The sequence below is a fragment of the Oncorhynchus tshawytscha genome, linkage group LG13 (assembly GCF_018296145.1).
Source record: "Oncorhynchus tshawytscha isolate Ot180627B linkage group LG13, Otsh_v2.0, whole genome shotgun sequence".
Lineage (NCBI taxonomy): Eukaryota > Metazoa > Chordata > Actinopteri > Salmoniformes > Salmonidae > Oncorhynchus > Oncorhynchus tshawytscha.
The window spans coordinates 48200641-48220501 of NC_056441.1; the positions used below are offsets into that span (position 1 = coordinate 48200641).

The window sequence follows — 19861 nt, forward strand, 5'->3', positions numbered from 1 at the left end:
CGCCTCTTCCTATCTAAATATGCTCATAATACGTAAACTAAGAAACTCAACAAAATGCTCAGTCTTATTCAAATTACTTCTCAGATCCATACACAGGTTCCGGGGCCTTTTTGGTGAACATGCAAATCCAGCGAGAACATCAACTATCGCATCCATGCTACAGTCAAAATTGTCTATATCATAAAAATTCATGAAAATAAAGTGCTTTTTGGGCTTAATTTAAGTTTAGGGTCAGCCATAAGGTTAGCAGTGTGGTTAGGTTTAAAATCTGATTTTAAGAATGGTAGAAACGTGCCTAGTAAAATAAAAAATAAATAGGCGGGGTTTATGAATTTGTAACTGTGGTAACTTGTGACGACGACACAAGTCCGTGGAGAAAGGAGGCCCCTGGTGGTGGTTGTTTATAAGAAACCCCGTAGTGAATCTCTTTTCATTTAATGCAACATAAATCCAAAATGGCAGGAGCTGATGGAGACGATTCTCTCTACCCCATCGCGGTTCTCATTGACGAGCTTCGTAATGAGGATGTGCAGGTAATCACCGATGCTCTGATCATAAGACGTTCGTTTGGGATATTATATTGGTTTTGTTTATTTTACTTAATACATGTCTGATTTAAAAAAGGATCGTTAGCTAACGTTAGGCCTTTTGGCCTGTTCATGAAATCTCAGCCCTGGCGCACCCAGTCTGGCTAACGTTAGCTGGCTATAAGCGTGTTACATGGTGTGATAAATATCAAACGGAATAGCTGCATGTCGTATTTAGTTACTGTCCAAAATGTATAGCTAGATAACTAAGTAGTTATTTGCGGTGTATAAAAGTAACTGGTGCTAGCTAACGTTAGCTAGTTACTACTGGGTCACTTGTTTAGCTAGCTATTGTGCCGGGCTATCTATGCTACAGTCAGTAGTTAGCAGCGAACTAACTAACGTTAGCTATCTAGCTCCAATTCGCATGCTAACTTGTAAATTAACCTAGCTACTTGTTTGTTATTGAAGTATTAAAATGTACAATGTACACACAACGTTACTGTATGCTGATTAGCAAGCTCATACATGTATATACCTGCTAATTACATAATTACAAGGAAGCTTCCTTCCTTCATGTACCCGACAGTCATCCAGCTCCACCCTGGTAATGGTAGTGAGATGATCATTATTTTCATGTTGTAACTAACTAGTTAACGTTAGTTATGTAATATATCTGCATCTTGCTTTGGTGTCTGAAAGCATTACAAAACACACACGTTATCTATTCTCTAGAAAAAAAGTTATGTTTGTAAGGAAGGCACCTAAAAGGGAATTCATTTCTCTTTGAAATGCTCATATCTGAAATAGTCTTCATAGTTCGCCTCACTGAAATGCGAAGAATCTTTTTATGGCTAATGGTGGCCTCTCTTGTAAATTTCATGTAATAACATCATCTGGCATTGTTTACTTTCCAAGTTGCGACTGAACAGTATCAAAAAGCTGTCTACCATCGCATTGGCCCTTGGAGTGGAGAGGACCCGCACTGAACTCCTCCCCTTCCTCACAGGTATGTCCTCACCTTAAGTCCCCAGTTACAGCCATCATCAAGAGTCAAGATGTGTGAAAGGCTAATAATTCTGACTGAGTCAACACTCTTTAAAGAGATTCACAGGACATTGCACAACCAGCATTAGCATTGTCACTTTGCTGGAAATTGTTCTGAGATAGCATGCGTTGAAGCCAGTAGAATTCATCCATCTAATTGTGTTGTCATGCCAATCCCCCGTGCCCCCACTCTTTCAATTATGTTCAACACCTGACCTCTTGTAGACACCATCTATGATGAGGATGAGGTGCTTCTTGCCTTGGCTGAGCAGCTGGGCAACTTCACCATGCTGGTGGGAGGCCCTGAATATGTTCACTGTCTGCTGGTACGTATCTGTTAAAAAAACAAATTTGGTATTGAGCATATAAGATGCATACAGATAATCAACATGTAGACCTTACAACACAATTTTACAGAGTTAACCCATGTATATACACACACCTATCTCAACATATCCAGTCAGCTACGCTACATACACAGACTTATGTCCCTTTGTCTTTCTTCCGCAGCCGCCGCTGGAGAGCCTGGCTACCGTGGAGGAAACGGTGGTGCGAGACAAGGCTGTGGAGTCTCTGCGTAAGATCTCCCAGGAGCACTCTCCTGTGGACCTGGAGGTGCACTTTGAGCCCCTGGTGAAGAGGCTGGCCAGTGGTGACTGGTTCACCTCCCGCACCTCTGCCTGTGGCCTGTTCAGCGTCTGCTACCCCCGCGTGTCCAGCACCGTCAAGGCTGAAATTCGCCAGTGAGTAGCTATATCAGGAGAGTTGTAGTTTAGATATGATTAGCGATTGAAATATGGTCTATTATGTGTCCCCCACTATAATCACTAGGAGCATAATATTAGAATTGCGGACATTACTTTGTCTCATATCAGGGGTCCCATGCCCCCATCTCCTGTAGTTACACATACTAGCCTTCCAGTCCCAAGTCAATCAGATCGGGATGTTTAGCTACTCTTTTTGTGTAGAGGAGATACAATGGAGTTATGGTCTGATGGTGGGTGGCATGTTCTCTCCACAGGCATTTCCGCACTCTGTGCTCAGATGACACTCCCATGGTACGTCGCGCCGCAGCCTCCAAGCTTGGGGAATTCGCCAAGGTTCTGGAGCTGGACTATGTCAAGAGTGACATCATCTCGCTCTTCACCGCACTGGCCTCCGATGAGCAGGTACATACATGTACTCTACAAGCGCACAGGGCATTCTGTGACATTGCGGTGGGAAGTGCCTGGAGTTCTACCACACAATTCCTAAATCGACTGGCCAATAGAAATAACATGGCCATACATATTAGCTGGTTCTGAATGGGGATGGATGAATATTTCTGCGAATTCAGTAGGTAGCCCCACCTGGGACTCACAACTGGTCTAGCTATTGTTAACCCCAACGCCTCAGCAGTTACACCATTTTATTAAATTGGCACAGAATGAGAAATAATCCCATTGTCCCCCTGCCTGTAGGACTCAGTGCGCCTGCTGGCTGTGGAAGCCTGTGTGAGCATCGCCACACTGCTGCCCCAGGAGGACCTGGAGACGCTGGTGATGCCCACCCTGCGCCAGGCCGCTGAGGACAAGTCCTGGAGGGTCCGCTACATGGTGGCTGACAAGTTCTCTGAGGTGAGCATATGGAAACATTGATATGCTGCATGTAGCCATAATGCCTCGAAAATATTTGCTGCTTTACCCAACCTGGAACGGAAGCAATGGGGGACGACGTTCAATGCTTCACAAGTGGTCACTTTAAAATGGTTCTTTTAGTAGTTTTTAGTATGCCCAGTTGTAGAAAAAAAGGGGGCATTTTAAGAATTTTTAAAAATTAGTCAGAGGTATTTGCATTATTTTTGCTGTCATTTTAGTCTAGGCGTTTTATATTTTACGTTGCTTTACTGTATTGAACTTAAGTAATACAATGCTGCAAGGGGAAAGTAGAGTGGACATAAATAGCAGGACTGTTATGGGGCCCTGTAATGTTCTTAGTCCCCCAGTGTAGAACATTCTTGATGTCCTCATTGCCACTTAACTTCATTACACTAACACATTGATTGCTAACCCATATGACCTTCTGTTGTCATTTAGTATAAAATGGGACATATTGCCACTGTTCAATAATATGATGTAGAAGTTCAGTCAATCAATGTGAAAGCTTTCAGGATACCTCACACATTTTTTTTTGTGCACCACACTTAACTGAAAGGTTTTCTACCACTTTCCCCCTCACCACCATGGTCTTTGGTAGCCTGGGTTCCCGACCTGAAATCCCATTAGTTTAGTGTGTTGATCAGCAAATCTCAGAGTAAGGTTTGAAGGTGGGATCATGTCAAAGCTGTAGATGGAGATGTCTGCTGGATGTTAATTGCTATGTCTGTGGTAGAAGTTCCCTTGTCCAATTTAACAGTTTGCAGGAAACTTCCACACAAATTAAATGGCAAATAGTTTTGTGCACTTTCCACCTTGCCACCATGGACTTTGTAGCCTGTGCGTTCCCAACCCGAATCCCATCAGTTGAGTGTGTTGGTCATGGAGTCTGGCACAAAGGTTTAGTGATGGATGTTAATTGCCATGTCACTGATTCCACAGCTCCAGAAAGCGGTGGGCCCAGAGATCACCAAGAACGACCTGGTCCCAGCCTTCCAGAATCTGCTAAAGGACTGCGAGGCTGAGGTCCGAGCCGCCGCTGCCAACAAGGTCAAGGGTGAGTGTATGGACTATATCCGCCAGTCAAAGAAAGCCTCTGTTGAAATGAAAAATAACTGTTTGAATGAAAAGCTTTAAACGTCTAATAGACCGCAGTATTTATAAACCCCATTTCTTTCCTCAGAGTTCTGCGAGAACCTTCCAGAAGACAGCAGAGAGACCATTATCATGACTCACATTCTGCCCTGTGTCAAGGTATATATAAAAAAAACAGCCACAGTTCACTTTTATCCCTCTTTTATTCTGCTAGCTTGTCCTGGTTTCTTTGACCTGTCAATTTCTCACTTGATGGAAGTAACTCCTAGCACCCATGACTTACGAAGAGACAATTTAAAAAAGCATTAATCTTAACATTTTTTTTATTTTTATCAAGCTGTCGTGCTTTAGGCGAACAGTCATGTGTTCTGAAGTCTCGACAATAACACGAGTTAAGCAAATGATCTTGTTCAGAAGTGCAAATGCGCAGGCAGCGGATATTTTTAGACACCCGCAAATCAATTTCTAGCATGAGTGTTAAACTGATTAACCTGTTTTTGGCTGTACTTTCTATAAGTGAACTGGGAGGATATTATGCATTGTAGTTTGGGGGCTTGTGAGGAGATGAGGACTTGAGCTCAGTATAGCCTTTGGACTGCAGGGGGCAATGTTGTATTTAAAATGTCTACCAAATCACCACACAACTCCTATTCCACTGTCTGTGTTGGAACGCACTGGTTGGTTCCTGAGTTTAAATGACATCCCTTTTGTTTAGGAAATATACATTTTGGGGAAATAACAGCTCTTCTAGGAACAACTCTAGCATAAAATACAAAAGTACAATTTTAGCCTATACCATCTTTAGTCAAATCCCAAATCCTTATTAACTGTTATTTAAAGCTGGTCCAAATATGACTGAAAGTATATGAGCTCGGTGCAGCTATTAACTTATGTCGGATAAATGACAAACTGTTTTCATGAAAGCAATTGAGAAAAGAACCAGTGGAAAAACACTGACATTATATGGATACTGCTCGTCAAATACAGTGGGGCAAAAAAGTATTTAGTCAGCCACCAATTGTGCAAGTTCTCCCACTTAAAAAGATGAGGCCTTTTTTTTTCTCATTTTGTCTGTCATAGTTGAAGTGTACCTATGATGCAAATTACAGGCCTCATCTTTTTAAGTGGGAGAACTTGCACAATTGGTGGCTGACTAAATACTTTTTTGCCCCACTGTATCTCGTTCTTAAATCTTGGGTGTTAATATGAAGTTGGCCCCTCCCCTTTGCTGCTATAACCGCCTCCACTCTTCTGGGAAGGCTTTCCACTAGATGTTGGGACATTGCTGCGGGACTTTCTTTCATTCAGCCACGAGCATTAGTGAGGTTGGGCACTGATATTGGGAGATTATGCCTGGCTCACGGTCGGTGTTACAATTAATCCCAAAGGTGTTTGATGGGGTTGATGTCAGGGCTCTGCAGGCTAGTCAAGTTCTTCCACACTGATCTAGACAAACTATTTCTGTATGGGCCTTGCCTTGTACACAGGGACATTGCCATGCTGAAACAGGCAAGGGCCTTCCACAAAGTTAGAGGCACAGAATGCTGTAGCGTTAAGATTTCCCTTCCCTAGAACTATTGTGCCTAGTCCGAACCATGAAATAGCCCTAAACCTTTACAGTTTGGTGGACTGTGCATTTGTTCAGGTGCCAGATTAGTCTATCGGTCTGCCAGATGGTGAAGCTTAATTCATCACTCCAGAGAACGAGTTTCAACTGCTCCAGAGTCCAATAGTGGTGAGCTTTACACCACTCCACGCCGATGCTTGGCGTTGCGTATGGTGGGCTAAGGCTTGTGTATGGCTGCTCAGCCATGGAAACCCATTTCATGAAGCTCCCGACGAACAGAAGCAGTATGCAACTCTGTAGTGAGTGTTGCAACCGAGGACAGACCATTTTTATGAGCTTCAGCACTCTTCAGTCCCATTCTGTGAGCTTGTGTGGCCTACCACTTTGGCTGAGCTGTTGTTCCTAGACATTTCCACTTCACAATAACAGCACTTACAGTTGACCGGGCAGCTCAAGTAGGGCAGACATTTGACAAATAGACTGGGTGGAATCCTGTGACGGTGCCACGTTGAAAGTCACTGAGCTCTTCAGTCGGGCCATTTTACTGCAAATGTTTGTCTATGGAGATTGCATGGCTGTGTGGTTGATTTTATACACCTGTCAGCAATGGATGTGGCTGAACTGGCCAAATCCACTAATTTTGAAGGGGTGTCCACACACAGCAGTGTGTGTGTGTGTGTATATAGTGTGAATGCCTGGTCTGTAGAGCACATTATGCTTCACAGCGCCGGGTCAGCTTGTGTAAACATATGATTCATTTCAACACAGAGGCTAGTTTGCACTTACCCTGTCCACAACGGCACCGTATTCTATGGGCAGGATGTTGACTTTATACGCCTCTTGAGGAACATTGTCATAGTGCTTCTCTAACTTTTTTTTTCGATGCCCCTTTTCTCCCGAGGGAAATATCAATGTAGCAGTAATATTGTCATATAATATTGCCCTATTTGAAAATACTTGATTTGCTCTCCCTTTCCACTGAAATGTCTGACTCTTTCTCTCCTGACAGGAACTGGTGTCTGACACCAACCAGCATGTGAAGTCTGCCCTGGCCTCTGTCATCATGGGCTTGTCCACTATCCTGGGCAAAGACAACACAGTGGAGCACCTGCTGCCTCTGTTCCTGGCCCAGCTCAAGGACGAGGTAAACACCAATCACTACTTCTCCTATTCGTTCTGTTCATTAGGCACCAAATGGCAGAAAATAGGCTGAAACTGGTAGGGACTGGTTTCGACTTGGAGTCTGATCACCCCCTTAATATCGTCTAATGCTATTGGCCTTGTTCAGGATCAGATGTACCTGACTGGCTCCCTACCGGAGTATAAACCAAGGGATGACCCTGATAGGGTTTGAATCTTTTTCCTGGTGATATTTGTTGTAGTGGTGTTAGGCTGTTTGAGGTTTTCATTCTGTGTGGTTTCATTCTGACATATCCTTCCTAAATGTGGCCTGTATCACAGCCAAAATCCAGATGACATAAGACTTCGGCGCTAGCCGACTACATTTACGTACAGTTCCTTTGGAATTATTCAGACCCCTTGACCTTTTCCGCAGCTTGTTACGTTGCAGCCTTATTCTAAAATTGATTTGTTTTTCTTATCACTCTACACACAATACCCCATAATGACAAAGCAAACATTTTTTGGGGAGAAATGTTTCCAAATATATTCAAATTAAAACACTGATCACATTTACGTAAGTATTCAGACCCTTTATTCACTAGTTTGAAGCACCTTTGGCAGTGATTACAGCCTCAAGTCTTCTTGGGTATGATGCTACTAGCTTGGCACACCTGTATTTAGGGAGTTTTTTCCCCATTCTTCTCTGCAGATCCCGTCAAGCTCTGTCAGGTTGGATGGGGAGCGTACCTGCACAGCTATTTTCAGGTCTCTTCAGAGATGTTGGATTGGGTTCAAGTCTGGGCTCTGGCTGGGCCACTCAAGGACATTGGGACTTGTCCCAAAGTAACTCCTGCTTTGTCTTAGCTGTGTGCTTAGGGTCATTGTCCTGTTGAAGGTGAACCTTCACGCCGGTTGGAGGTCTTGAGTGCTCTGGTGCAGGTTTTCATCAAGGATCTCTCTCTACTTTGCTCTGTTTATCTATGCCTCGATCCTGACTATTCTCCCAGTCCCTGCTGCTGAAAAACATCCCCACAGCATGATGCTGCCACCACCATGCTTCACTGTAGAGATGGTGCCAGGTTTCTTCCAGACGTGATGCTTGGCATTTAGGCCAAAGAGTTTATTCTTGGTTTCATCAAGAATTGTTTCTCATGGTCTGAGTCTTTTAGGTGCCTTTTGGCGATCTCCAAGTGGGCTATCATGTGCATTTCACTGAAGAGTGGCTTCCGTCTGGCCGCTACCATCAAGGTCTGATTTGGTGGAGTGTTGCAGAGATGGTTTTCTCATCTCCACAGAGGAACTCTAAAGCTCTGTCAGTGACCACTGGGTTCTTGGTCAACCCCCTGCTCAATTTGCCCAGGTGGCCAGCTCTAGGAAGAGTCTTGGTGGTTCCAAACTTCCGTTTAAGAATGGTGGAGGCCACTGTGTTCTTTGGGACCCTTAATGCTGCAGAAATCTTTTCAAAATGTATTCGAGCTCTATGGAGGGAGGCAGTTTCAACCTCGTGGCTTGGTTTTTGCTCTGACACGCATGGTCAACCCCGGAACCTTTATATAGACACGTGTGCCTTTCCAAATCATGTTCAATCAATTGAATTTGGCACAGGTGGACACCAATCAAGGATGATCAACGGAAACTGGATGCACCTGAGCTCAATTTTAAGTCTCATAGCAAAGGGTCTGAATGCTTATGTAAATAAGGTAAGGTTCTGTTTGTTAAAAAATATATATATAATTCTAGCCTGTTTTCGCTTTGTCATTATGGGGTATTGTGTGTAGATTGAGGATTGTTATTCATTTAATCCATTTTAGAATACGGCTGTCATGTAACAATGTGGAAAAGGTCCAGGGGTATATTTAAGGCACTGTATTTCTGGTGGCTTATTGATACTGGAGTGGAAAGGTTTGGGCAGATGACGCAAACTGCCCTGCAACAAAAATAAAGGTGCACAAATACACAGATACGATTGGCTGTCATCTATGGCAGCCTTACTATTAAAAGATGTTCTAGTTTGCCTTGCAGCCAACGCTGAGTTGACAGGGTTTGTGTCATAAAGGATTACAGTCAAAACGGACAACTGAGTTGCAAAACAGCCCGAATGACTCACGGATATAAAAAATAATCTGTTTTCGTCAATATTTCTACTCCAAATATTTAGTTATTGGATTTTGTACTGTCCCTCAGCTGGCTGCCAACTCTGTCGTATCCTATTTGTTTCACAAAAAGCTTGATGTGAAATGTGTCTGCACATTCGGAGGCTAAGAATCAAGGGTCTGGGACTGGCAGCATGAGTTGGGAACGAGCGGAATGTCTTTGGCAATTCTTTTAGCCGTTGTTGCTAATATCATGTTGAGATTGGAGCCAAGAAAGGCGTCATTACCAGCAGATGGGGAAGCATAAGCAATAGCCCAGATTTTCTGTCGCAAAGATTTTTGCCACTGAAGAACACTTGAAATAAAAGGGCTTTCATTCTTGAAGGACGTATGACATGTAATGTTCCCTAATGTAATTATCCCCAAGACTCATACAAGAGATCCCTCTCACTGCTCCCTCTTCTCTCTCCCTTTCTTTCTTGCTCTTTTTCTCCATCTCCCTCTTTCTCCCTGCAGTGCCCTGAGGTGCGCCTCAACATCATCTCCAACCTGGACTGTGTCAACGAGGTGATCGGCATCCGCCAGCTCTCCCAGTCGCTGCTGCCTGCTATCGTGGAGCTGGCTGAGGACGCCAAGTGGAGGGTCCGCCTGGCCATCATCGAGTATATGCCCCTGTTGGCCGGACAGCTGGTGAGTCCTCGGTTGCGTCCCAAACGGCACCCTATTCCCTACATAGTGCTCTGCTTGTGACCAGAGCCCTTGCACCCTATTCCGTACATAGTGCACTACTTTTGATCAAATGTGCCATGCGTGTGTTCTGCATTTCATGGTGGGCAAGTGCTGGTCACCAAAATCATTGTTAAAAAAATGCTATGCAATGTGTAAGTAATTCAGCTAGCTTTATTTGTGATTTCTATGTAGAAAGTGACATACCCTCAATTACTATTCAGTAATAGTGTTGCTTCCATGTTTGGATTTTATTTGAAAATTGTTTAGAAATATATTCACTTCTAATCTCTACTCCAGGGAGTGGAGTTCTTTGATGAGAAGCTGAACACCCTCTGCATGGCATGGCTCATTGACCACGGTAAGAACCCCCCCACACTAATACACACCACTCCCTGTTCAATGCATTTTACTTCTGTGTCCACACCGTGAGAAGTCGGCGGGAGTAGAAGGACTCCAACATTGGACAGAGGTGGGTCACGTCCCAAACGGATCATGTCCCATGCTGCTGTCTCAGCTAGCAGTTCTTCTCCAGCTTCCCTCCTCCCCCGCATCCTCTGGTTTGGGGGGAGAGAGAGAGAGACGTGTCAGGCTGCAGCTCTCAGCCTCATGGCTGTGCCAATGACAAAGGTCTGATAAGAACCCAGTGACTTGGACTGGGAGAGGCCAGGGAAATGTGCTCTCCTTAATGTCTCTCCTGCCCTCTCCTCTCTAGCTGAGCAAGTTAAATTCAATGTTGTGCTACCGCACGGCAAGGGATACCGGAGCATCAAGTATAGGTCCAAGAGGCTTCTAAACAGCTTCTACCCCCAAGCCATAAGACTCCTGATCATCTAATCAAATGGCTACCCAGACTATTTGCAGTGCCCCATCCTCTTCTACGCTGATGCTACTCTGTTATTATCTATGCATAATCACTTTAATAACTCTACCTACATGTACAAATTACCTCGACTAACTGGTGCCCCCGCACATTGACTCTTTACCGGTACCTCCTGTATATAGCCTCGCTATTGCTATTTTACTGTTGCCCTTTAATTATTTGGGGGGTCTGAATACTTTCCGAATGCACTTTATCTGTGAGTAACTGGCAAATATGGAGGGGGGGGCGCGGTGTGTTAAACCATGGGGGCTGCTTTAAATGAGTGGCAATTTGATTATAGGGGAAGCACTGCAAAACATCAGTCAAAACAACACACGTTACCAACGAGCCACCTGTGGTTCAGCTTCTTGTTATTGTTAAACTATCTGACCATTCAATCATAACTCACACCCTTCAGCCAAATCGATGCGCGCATCATATTCGTGACATTGTCAGCCAACCAGTCTATAAAGCCTTGAACAGCAAGATTGAATCTGTTGTTGGCCTATCGCTCGAGTGCATCTTTAGTAATCCTGTTTAGAAATAAATGTCTTCTGAGAGCTGTCCTCAGTGTTTAGACTAGGTTCTGTTTGTCCTCAGAAAACCTGCTTAAATTTCAGCATGGAAGACTTTAGCTCTGGTCAACAGTTTTTCCAAGCTACAGATCTAGGATCAGGATTGCCTCCCCCAATCCTAACCTCCTAAATGCGAAACTGACCCATTGTCAGTGTCGAGGCATTTTCTCCGCTATGCATAACGCAATCTACCTAACATTACCATATCCCCCATTTCCCTTCTGGCTTTATGGACAACCATCATGGCTGTAGAATAGAAGAAACAGGATGCAGATGGGTCAATAGTTGAACATTCCCTATACATTTGTCAGACACAGTCCAAATACCTGTACTTGCATTTTAAATAGTAGGCTAAATATACTGAACAAAAACATAAGTGCAACAATTTCAACAATTTTACAGAGTTACAATTCATATAAGGAAATCAGTCGATTGGAAAATTCATTAGGCCCCAATCTATGGATTTCACATGACTGGGCAGGGACGCAGCCATAGACCAACTCACTTGAGAGCCAGGCCCAGCCAATCAGAATAAGGGTTTTCCCCTCAAAAGGGCCTTATTAGGTGGAGGTCCCGTGTCTGCGTGGTCGGCGTTTGTGAGGCCAGTTGGACGTACTGCCAAATTCTCTAAAATGACGCTGGAGGCGGCTTATGGTAGAGAAATTATCTGGCAACTGCTCTGGTGGACATCCCTGCAGTTGAATCAAACTGTGTAGCTATTTGATTAGATGTTCAGGAGTCTTATGGCTTGGGGGTAGAAGCTGTTTAGAATCCTCTTGGACCTAGACATGGCGCTCCGGTACTGCTTAACGTGCAGTAGCAGAGAACAGTCTATGACTAGGGTGGCTGGAATCTTTGGCCATTTTTAAGGCCTTCCTCTGACACCGCCTGGTATGGAGGTCCTGGATGGCAGAAAGCTTTGCCCCAGTGATGTACTGGGATGTATGCACTGCCCTCTAGTGCCTTGCAGTCAGAGGCTGAGCAGTTGCCATACCAGGTGGTGATGCAACCAGCCAGGATGCTCTCGATGGTGCAGCTGTAGAACCTTTTTGAGGATCTGAGGACCCATGCCAAATCTTTTCAGTCTCCTGAGGGGGAATAGGTTTTGTCTTGTCCTCTTCATGAATGTTTTGGTGTGTTTGGACCATTCTAGTTTGTTGGTGATGTGGACGCCAAGGAACTTGACACACACAATCTGCTCCACTGAGCTGTTGTCGATGAATAGCATTCTCACATAGGTGTTCTTTTTGTCCAGGTGGGAGAGGGCAGTGTGGAGTGCAATAGAGATTGCATCGTCTGTGGATCTATTAGGGTGGTATGCAAATTGTAGTGGGTCTATTGTTTCTGGGATAATGGTGTTGACGTGAGCCATGACCAGCCTTTCAACTACTTCATGGTTACACGTGTGAGTGCTACGGGTCGGTAGTCATTTAGGCAGGTTGCCTTAGTGTTCTTGGGCACAGGGAATATGGTGGTCTGCTTAAAACATGTTGGTGTTAGACTCAGACAGGGAGAGGTTAAAAATGTCAGTGAAGACAGTTGCCAGTTGGTCAGCGCATGCTCGCAGTACACGCCCTGATAATCCGCCTGGCCCTGCGACCTTGTGAATGTTGACCTGTATGAAGGTCTTACTCACATCGGCTGCGGAGAGCGAGATCAGTCATCCTGAACAGTTGGTGCTCTCATGCATGTTTCAGTGTTATTTGCCTCAAAGCGAGCATAGAAGTAGTTTAGCTCGTCTGGTAGGCTTGTGTCTCTTGGCTGTGCTTCCCTTTTGTTCTTGTAATGGCTTGCAAGCCCTGCCACATCCGACGAGCGTCGATTCGGTCTTAGTCCTGTATTGACGCTTTGCCTGGTTGATGGTTCGTCGGTGGGCATAGTGGGATTTCTTATAAGCTCCCGCTCCTTGAATGCGGCAGCTCTGGCCTTTAGTTCAGTGCGGATGTTGCCTGTAATCCATCCCTTCTGGTTGGGGTATGTACGTACAGTGCCTGTGGGGACTACGTCATCGACGCACTTATTGATGAAGTCGATGACTGATGTGGCGTACTCCTCAATGCCATGGGAAGAATCCCAGAACATGTTCCAGTCTGTGCTAGCAAAGCAGTCCTGTAGTTTAGCATCTGCTTCATCTGACCCCTTTTTTATTGATCGAGTCACTGGTCCTTCCTGCTTTCATTTTTGCTCGTAAGCAGGAATCAGGAGGGTAGAATTGTCACATTTGCCAAATGGAGGGCGAGGGATCACTTTGCACACGTCTGTGTGTGGAGTAAAGGGGGTCTAGAGTTGTTTTGTTGTCCCCCCCCCCGCCTCTCCTCTTCTGGTTGCACATTTAACAGGCTGTTAGAAATTTTGTAAAACACATTTCAGTTTCCCTGCATTAAAGTCCCCAGCCACTGGGAGCGCCGCCTCTGGATGAGTATTTCCTGTTTGCTTGTAGTGAAATACAGCTCATTGAGTGCGGTCTTAGTGCCAGCATCGGTCTGTGGTGGTATGTAGACTCCTATGAAAAATACAGATGTAAACTCTGTAGGTAGATTGTGTGGTTTACAGCTTATTAAGTGATACTCTACCTCAGGTGAGCATAACCTGAACTTCCTTAGACATCGTGCACCAGCTGTTAACAAATATGCGTAGTCCGCCCCCCCTGTCTTACGAGTCGATGCTGTTTTATCCTGCTGATACAGTGTGTAACCAGCCAGCTGTATGTTGATAATGTCGTCGTTCAGCCACGACTCTGTGAAGTATAAGATATTATTGGTTACACACTTTATTGATGACCGATAGCGTAAGAGAAAATTACACTCAACGGTTACCCTTCCATGTCCATTTGGCCCTTTTGTTGATATTATGGACTTTTACATTAGCTGGTCATGTATATGGTGCCATACAAATCTTCTTCCTAACATGATCAAATGTTGCCGCCCATGTCACTTTTTCCCCCATTTTCTTTTATTTTTATAAATCTCGTTGGAAGTGTTTTAAGTCGGAGACAATCAAGCCTCTAAGATAACATTGAAAACAGCCATGGCTCCCCACTTGGCCCTCAAATCCGAGTTTACGCGGGAAAAGTCAATCCAGGTGCATGGATTATCTTGGCAATGGAGAAATGCTCACTAACTGGGATTTAAACAAATTTGTGCACAAAATTGAAGAATAAGCTTTGTGTGTGTTTGGAAAATGTTGGTGATCTATTTCAGCTCATGGGACCAACACTTTACATGTTGCATATTATATTTTTGTTCAGTGAAAGTTTTTGTATGACATTTCAACAATAAAGATGTTGCTTTTAAATGTCAGGATGTCCTCATTTTGGCTTCATCTAGTAGAATTCGCTGCACATTAAGGAATAGAAGCGTCTTTTCAAACCCACTTGTTTGACAACAGCTGATAAGAGGATGGGCTGTACCAAAATGAAAGAATTGTGGGAAACGGCGCAATTAAGCATTGGATGACATTTCTCAGGATGGGTGTGCCTAGTTTGTGGCTTACTGCATTTATACTAAACAGTACGTTCAAAGTAATATGATTAGCACACCGTATGTAGTTATAGTAAGAAGTTGCCCAGACAGATTTCTGACATGGCCAGAGTCACACACAGGTTTTAATATCTCATTGTAGCGCCAAAGCCTTGGGTTCTATAGGCCAATGGCAATGCTCTTCTAGCCTCGGCTAGGCTCTCTAGCAGTCTCTTTATGGCTGTATTAGGAGCCAAAGGGCCAGGTTTGTCAGTGGGTTAGAAATGTGTTTTACCCAGGCCCACTGGTCTCCCTCGCTCTGTTTATAAGCCGGTATTGAATATCAGGTAATCAGGCTTGTGTGTACCCAGATGTTATGTCACTGTATTCTGGGCACAATTGAGTGTTTTGAGCAGTTCTGCAGTCACCAGCCTCTCTAGCCACGATTACTGATGGACATGTTTTCCATGCAAATTGGGGATTTTCCATTTTATTTATTTGTTATTTGGCAAACAAACTGACAATAATCCAAAGATGGCTGCCAAATGGCTAGAAAAGCACTCAAAAGAACCAAGAAACCTAGCAATGTTTGCAAGTGCCGGGTACTCAGGTTTTTCCTGAGTAGTGTACTGACGACCTACTCGCTTATAGAGTTTGAATATGTTTATCTCCATTTTAGATAGCGTTACTCAAATTAAATTGCGAAGTCAATAGGTCCACCTAGTTCTATTAATATTATAGTTTTGTAAAGGAAAACCCTAACACTTTTTTAAAAGTTTCTTACATTTTTTTTTTTTACACCTACTACTAAAAATAGTTAGGCCTAGTAGTTTATCTAGTGCTACAGGCCAATGTCTCAAAGTGTGTGTGTGTTTTCGACAGTATACGCTATCCGCGAGGCAGCCACCTGTAACCTTATGAAGCTGGTGGAGAAGTTTGGAGCCGAGTGGGCCCAGAACACCATCGTGCCCAAGGTTCTGGGCATGGCCAACGACCCCAACTACCTGCACAGGATGACCACGCTCTTCTGCATCAACGTGAGTCCTCCTGACAAGTACACCACACACAAACCCTCAGACACTAGGCGTATAATACGATGGAAGCTAGATCTACTCAGGTTTTTATATAAAGCTAGTCATATTACCAAGGTGGATATTGATCATGTAGCTGCCTCCATCTCAAGCATGCTTTTAATTTTGCATGCATGTCGCACATGGCTAGTTGAACGCCAAACTATTCGAGTTGACGCTGAATCATCAATCCATGGGAGAGTCGGTGACGACTTTTGCTGAAATCAACATGAAAGAGAAGCTCTTGCAAATTTCGCAGGCTATGGTATAAAGTAGGATATTAAAGTGCATTTTTTTATTACATATCATTAATGCAGACTTTGGGGTGCTTATCAATGCACAAATAGCTGTTTTGCCCCCCCCCCCATCTATAAAATAATGGTATTATGTCATATAAACCTTTTACTATGCGTGAACTTTCTTATGCTTGCTGTCATTACTAAATGTTTAGTGAGATGGGTTTTTTAATATGACTATAACACATTTCATTCATAAAACGTGTGATCATTTGTCTCTCACAAATGAAGTGAATGATGACGCAAACTTTGCGAAAGGGAGGGAATCTGATTTCATTGCTCCTCACCTCGCAGCTCAGTCATTTCATTCAGGGTAAGTGGAGTTAGTGGCCTGCCTTGGAGCAGGTTAGTTCTGAAGGATCAGTTGCCATAGAAATGGCTAAAAGGTGAGCCACTTTCGTATGACCAGTTATCCCGATTTGAACCCTGAATTGATCAGTTACCTCGCTTACGCTTCTAACCTGATTCGTAGTATAGGGTTGATCTCCTTAAACCTCAGATGGATTTAAACCAAGTCATTTTTGGCCAACATTTTAATTCTAAAACAATTATACTTTTTTAGCAGGTACCTTACTGTCCCCGTCATTTATTCTGGTAATTTATCATGATTTTAAATCTGATATTTTAGGCATTTATCAGATGCTCTTATCCAGAGTAATTTAGTCACTTGTGTCTAACGATCATTTGTTTATGCATTGTTGGTTTTTATGTCATCCACCCCAGGCTCTGTCTGAGGTCTGTGGCCAGGACATCACCACTAAGCAGATGCTGCCTGTGGTCCTCAAGATGTCCAACGACCAGGTGGCCAACGTGCGCTTCAATGTGGCCAAGTCCCTCCAGAAGATCGGCCCCGTCCTTGACAGCAAGTACGTCCTCCTCGTCCATCACAAAGCCCTCGTTCATCTCGTTCAGACCTACCTGAACAACCATCTCCGATGACTTGACCACAGTCTACATCAGGGTTGTGTTCAGTGTGCACAAAACAGGAGTAAAAATTATGAAACCGATGAGGCTCTTGCCTGAACTGGCCCAGTAAGGATGCTCATTAGAGTTACTCTGTGACAGTATGTTTTGCGTCTACTGAACACGACCCAGATCTCCATATCCACCCGTATGTCCTTGCAGTCAGCTAATCCATTATGGCACGGGAGGGTGTGGAAAATGTGTGCCCTGTGTGAAACGTTTCATTTTTCTCAGTGCTCTGCAGACAGAGGTGAAACCAGTCCTGGAGAAACTAGACACAGACACAGATATGGATGTTAAGTACTTTGCCCAGGAAGCTATAAGCGGTAAGTATACTACTCTGTCCATTTTCTTCTTGTATGAAGTCGCCTCACTAGGTCCACGTTCAGTTAGGCACATGTTGTGGAACATTGCCAATAGAAATGTCCATGAATAGAGCTGCTGGTAGTCCTTGTGCTATGTCAAACGCATGTTTGTTAGAAATGGCCTATATTATATGTATCTGAGCGTTCTACAATGTGCCCTGCTGAATGTGTTTCCCAATGTGAACGTTAGTCCATCTTGTCATTCTGATTCATTTCTCCCCTTAGTTCTGGCCCTGGCATAAACCAACCCAAGCTTGGCTATCCAGAGGAAACAACAACCCAAGATGTCGTGACATTGCAAACACTTCACAATATATTTATTGATGTTCAAGAGCAACTGGTGATGTACGGAGACTTAACGGAGCCTATTAACACCTATTTGTCTTTTTTTTTTTTTTTTTTACTCTCAGAGATAATAAAATGTCCAGGAAAAGCACAGGCTTCTAATTTCCCCTCGCTGTAACTCTTTTGCTTCTCCAAGTGTGATGAAACATGCATTTAAGCATTGCATGCTGACCACTGTGCATAAGTAGCATTGCTGGTTTGACCCACACATTCCTCTCCTACATACATAGCCACCGACTAGCGTTACTATTAGCACGGCCCCATTCGCTGCCACATTTCTCTGTACGAAACACCCAGAACACGCGAGCCAGCTCTTGGTTGCATGTCCAAGTGCTAGACAGATGCTATTGCTGCAGCAGATGGTGAGGAAGGCTGTTTTATTTGCTCGCGAAGAACTGCTAGGCTAAGACACCTGCATATTTTGTTTACATGTGCTGCCCCCCCCCCTCGGGGATGTTCCTCATGTATTCATAAAAGCAGTTTGCACAACACCCCATCCTTGCTTTCTGTCCTGCGCAGGTGTTCTGTGTGTGTGCAATGAATTACAGTTGAATTTGTCTGAGAAATGATTAATACACACCGTGTTCTATCGAAATGTGAAGGGATACTTCGGAATTTTTGGCAATTGCCCTTTATCTACTTCCCCAGAGTTAGATGAACTTGGGGATGCCATTTTTATGTCTCGATGTCTGGTACAAAGGAAGTTAGAGGTAGTTTTGTGAGCATTCGTTAACTAACTCTAGTTAGCAATTAAGCCTGTAGTAGTTAGTAACTTCCTTCAAACTGCATGCAGAGCCATACATATTGTATCCACATGTTTATCTGACTGGGGAAGTAGAGGGACCTCATTGCCCAAATCATGAAGTGTCCCATTAGTAATGGGGACCACCACCACCCATTTGATTTATTATAGATTCGTTTATGTATTCAGTTCATCACTGGTGTTATTTCTTTTTCTGAGTCATTTTTTTGACACGGGTGGGGGGCATTGGGTGTAATTTGTTCAATCTCTCTTGCTCTTAATCTTTGTGCCAATTACTGATGAGCAATGTTGTTTTTTTAGTAAGCTTTCGTAAGGTTTAGCTCTTGATTGCCCTAATTTTATGTTGTAATGATGTTTTGTGTTCTCTAAAGACAAGGCATCACTCCTCACGGGTTGTCATTCAGTCAGTTGAACAAGGCTGACCACTGAAGCTAAAAGGATGGGGAGCACTGAGAATAGCAGGGCTCTGTGTGTGGGTGGTTGTATAATATAATATGGGAAGGGTGTGTGTGAATGATTTGGTCGAATACAGTCAAAATAAACTTGTCTTTCCCTCCTGTCTCCCTCCCCATTTTCTCATTGGTCTCTTAAATAAACAAACCTTGATTGGCCCATAACATTTATACCCCGCTTTGGTTTTTATTAAATTCTCTCCACAATTGTGACTCTTTACTTGAACTAAATACACTTTTGCATTGAGTGTTGTAACTGTTTAGTTGTCTGCACACCCTTAAGTTTATAGATCTTGTTGCCTTAAAGGTATTGAGCGAAATGACTTTGCACAGCAGCACTGCAAAGAGCAAGATTAGACTGCTGTCACACACAGTATCTGTACATGTGCACCAGTTCGCTTCAGGCTCTATGTGAAAGCCACTGGCAGGGAAGCAAAAACGGCAGGGAAGTTTAGCCTGGCACGCCAAAGCTCCTAATTCTGACCTGAGTTAAGCGTGTGTAAATGGGTGTAATGTAAAAGTCGGTGACAGTTCTACACAAGAGTATACAAAACATTAACACCTGCCCTTTTCATGACAGACGAACCAGGTGAAAGCTTTGACCGCTTATTGATGTCACTTGTTAAATCCACTTTAAATCAGTGTAGATGGAGACCGGTTAAAGAAGGATTTTTAAGCCTTGAGACATGGATTGTCAGAGGGTGAATGTACAAGACAAAAGATTTAAGTGCTTTTGAACAGGGTATGGTAGTGGGTGCCAAGACTTGCAAAACGTATTGGTTATTCACACAACAGTTTCCTGTGTGTATCAAGAATAGTCCACCACCCAAAGGACATCCAGCCAACTTGACACAACTGTGGGAAACATTGGACTCAACATGGGTCAGCATCCCTGTGGAAT

General features: G+C 43.8%; 1 protein-coding gene across 1 annotated transcript; it reads left to right on the forward strand.

Annotated features, from left to right (window-relative positions):
• Window positions 1-386: 386 nt before the first annotated feature.
• On the forward strand, window positions 387-19131 carry ppp2r1bb (protein phosphatase 2, regulatory subunit A, beta b). Its single transcript, XM_024442061.2, has 15 exons — window positions 387-533; window positions 1446-1536; window positions 1800-1900; window positions 2085-2317; window positions 2596-2743; window positions 3035-3190; window positions 4151-4265; window positions 4392-4462; window positions 6880-7014; window positions 9602-9775; window positions 10112-10172; window positions 15589-15743; window positions 16796-16938; window positions 17270-17361; window positions 17626-19131. The coding sequence occupies exons 1-15, from the start codon at window positions 438-440 to the stop codon at window positions 17640-17642; spliced, it is 1788 nt and encodes a 595-aa protein (XP_024297829.1). The 5' UTR covers window positions 387-437; the 3' UTR covers window positions 17643-19131.
• Window positions 19132-19861: the final 730 nt, after the last annotated feature.